We start from the raw sequence: 2,735 nt of genomic DNA, 5'->3' as shown, positions 1-2,735 counted from the left end.
ATAGAGCCCATAATTTTAGAAAGCAGATGAAGAAATATTAATTAGAAATGTACAAAATCTTAACTTTATCGAATTATTTTAGTATGTATATTCTGTGTGAATTATGTGGTGTGTGTGTGTTTACGTATGTTTGTGTGTATGTGTATTTGTGTGTATGTATGTGTTTGTGTACGTGTGTGTGTGTATACATGTGTATGTATATGTGTACATATATATGCACGCATGCATATAATATATGTGTGTATATATATATTTAAATGTATATATACTTGATATGCATTTATTGTTATTAGTTTTTTTTAACTTTTTTTTGTCTTGTCGGGATCAAATTGAAACAAGCTTTGCTTCTATTTTTTATCCTAATTAATTAATTTTAATGTTGTCCACTTTATTTATCATTTTATGTATTTTATTAATTAATTGAATAAATGTTAATTGAAATTGAATTGAATTGATAACGTGTGCGTACGCATGCGTCAGAATCTATATATGCTTAAATCACCACCTAACTCGTCATCAGTGAAGAGTTAAAATCTAGTTATTATTATTATTATTATTATTATTATCTATTTCCAGAAGTATGAGTCTGAACCGTATCGATCTGAGCTCACAACAAAATAGAAACGTGTTTCCCCATTCGCTGCGGCTGTTGTTTATAGGCAAAAATGAAATACAATCAATTTCAAGAAAGCATTTCTGTGGATTAAGATCCCTGACAGTGTTGTAAGTTTTCAAAAATCTATAACAGACCTAGTAGATACAAATAAATAAATGAGTAAGTAAATAAATAAATAAATGCGAGCATGGTAGCGTAGCAGTGCTGCTAGGTTTTGAGGTTGTGAAACGTCTTTCTTTCTCTTTTCCTCTTGTTGTTTTGGACAGACGTAATGATGTAGAGCTAATAAAAGGTAAAGCACACTCCGAGAGTATATACCTCTGCCTTCCTCTTATTTCTCTGTATATATTTCTCACGCATGTTTTTTTCATGAAAATTTTTGTGTTATTTTGCTTAAATGTGACGTCAAAGTGTTTTTTTCGTTAGTTGTGGCCTTGACCTTTGATCATGACCTTTAAAATTTAATCACTTTTAGATTGCTGGTAATACAACATTGTGACCAAGTTTCTGATAGAAATTGTTTACTTAGGCTAATGTAAATATCAAGAAGGTTTTCGTCGATTATGACCTTAAGCTTTGCCCTTGACCCTTTAAAATGTAATCACTTCCTTAGTGACCACTTTGTTCACGGATCATTGTGACTAAGTTTACGAGTTCTTGATCAAAACTGCGGAGTGTAGGCTGTTCAAAGACAAACAAACAAATTGTAGGCTTGCGCCAAATCTAATTAGTAAAACTTTCTCCCCCTACGAGAGTGGTCAAAATATCCTCAACATTTATATTAGGTGGGTCGACAGACTGTAGTACTGGGTTGATAGTGGTTTGTAATTTTCACATAACCTAACAGACCCATCTTTCCTTCTTATTGTAGCTATCCCACTAGCCTATTGGCTTCATTCCTCAAAGCATTCTGAACCCTAATGGTTTGCTGATTATAGGTTTTGAATCATCCTTAGGCAATTACCTTTAATATGCTTTACATGCCCCAACTCGCCATCAAAAAGAAATTTATGTTTATCAAATACTTGTTGAAAGGATCTTTACTTTCTAACTATTAATGGCACGTTGATTATTGTGAAAAACTTTTTTTTTCCAATTCAACTTACCTTTAACCAGCCTCTCCTCCAAGGAGAGGATGACTTATATTAGCGGCCATACATTGATGATTAACGACCATCTTTGTCGCCAAATTGGTAGATACCTCGTTATTATAGGTAGACGCAACCACACAAAACTATTCAAACATACTGCAGCTGTGGTTTCTAATAGAATGAAGGTTTATTGTCGTGCATATTTACACAATTGTAATAATCAATGTTAACACATGACACAATCAATTTGTTTGTCGATCGAATAGTTTAACAGTACACATACAATTAATTTAGATTCTTTTTTTTTTGATGGTCAGTTTTACGGGTCAAACTAATTCATGTTATCATAAATATAAAAAATATCATAGGTGTGGCAATATAAATATTACCGATTGTGGTTGCTTCCCTTATAAACAAGGCTACGAAACTCTCGGTCGTTCTGTATCTTGTCTTGGTCCTAGTATTTGGAAATTATCTATACAATGAAGCCATTTTAAGTACGATACGGTAGCAATTAATTTAAAGAAGCTAAGTTAAAGAATAAATTAATAATAATCCCAGGACTCGTTTAACCAAGCATCGATAGTTTTTGGAAAATTATTAGCGCAGATCAGGACAATACGTAATCTCAGAATACACAATTTTTTGAATGATTTAAAATGTTCCTTGATTGATTGTACTTTAACGTGTACACTCTTACATCACCTCCTTTCTTGAGGGTGTAATTTTTTTTTTTTTTTTTTTTTTTTTTTTTTTTTTTCTTTTGTTACATTAAGAGAATTAGAATTTTGAACAACATAAAAGTCATTAAAACACATTTCAAATGTCGGGAAAGCTCATTTCCCGCCATCTAGGAATCAAAACTTTTAAGGGGGAGAACCCCTGGACCACCCTTTCTTTTTGGGATTTATCGATTTATAGCAAAAAGAATACGCATGCAACTACTCATTTGTTTATGTATGAATACATACATAAAATACAAAATGAGAAAAATTTACCTGACTGTTTTCAAGAGGGGAAAACCTCGA

General features: G+C 32.1%; 1 protein-coding gene across 1 annotated transcript in view; it reads left to right on the top strand.

Annotated features, from left to right (window-relative positions):
* The first annotated feature begins 570 nt into the window (after positions 1-570).
* The window catches only part of LOC117119574, a 40,773-nt gene continuing 38,608 nt past the window's right edge, over positions 571-2,735 (top strand). Inside the window, exon 1 of the mRNA XM_033264402.1 lies at positions 571-723. Coding sequence (XP_033120293.1) covers positions 581-723 — 143 coding nt within the window. The 5' untranslated portion in view covers positions 571-580. The remainder of the gene's footprint in view (positions 724-2,735) is intronic.

The sequence above is a fragment of the Anneissia japonica genome, unplaced genomic scaffold, assembly GCF_011630105.1.
Source record: "Anneissia japonica isolate Jap-2015-1 unplaced genomic scaffold, ASM1163010v1 scaffold288234_len121902_cov118, whole genome shotgun sequence".
In the NCBI taxonomy this organism is placed as follows: domain Eukaryota; kingdom Metazoa; phylum Echinodermata; class Crinoidea; order Comatulida; family Comatulidae; genus Anneissia; species Anneissia japonica.
This window is presented reverse-complemented; position numbering and strand designations above follow the sequence as displayed.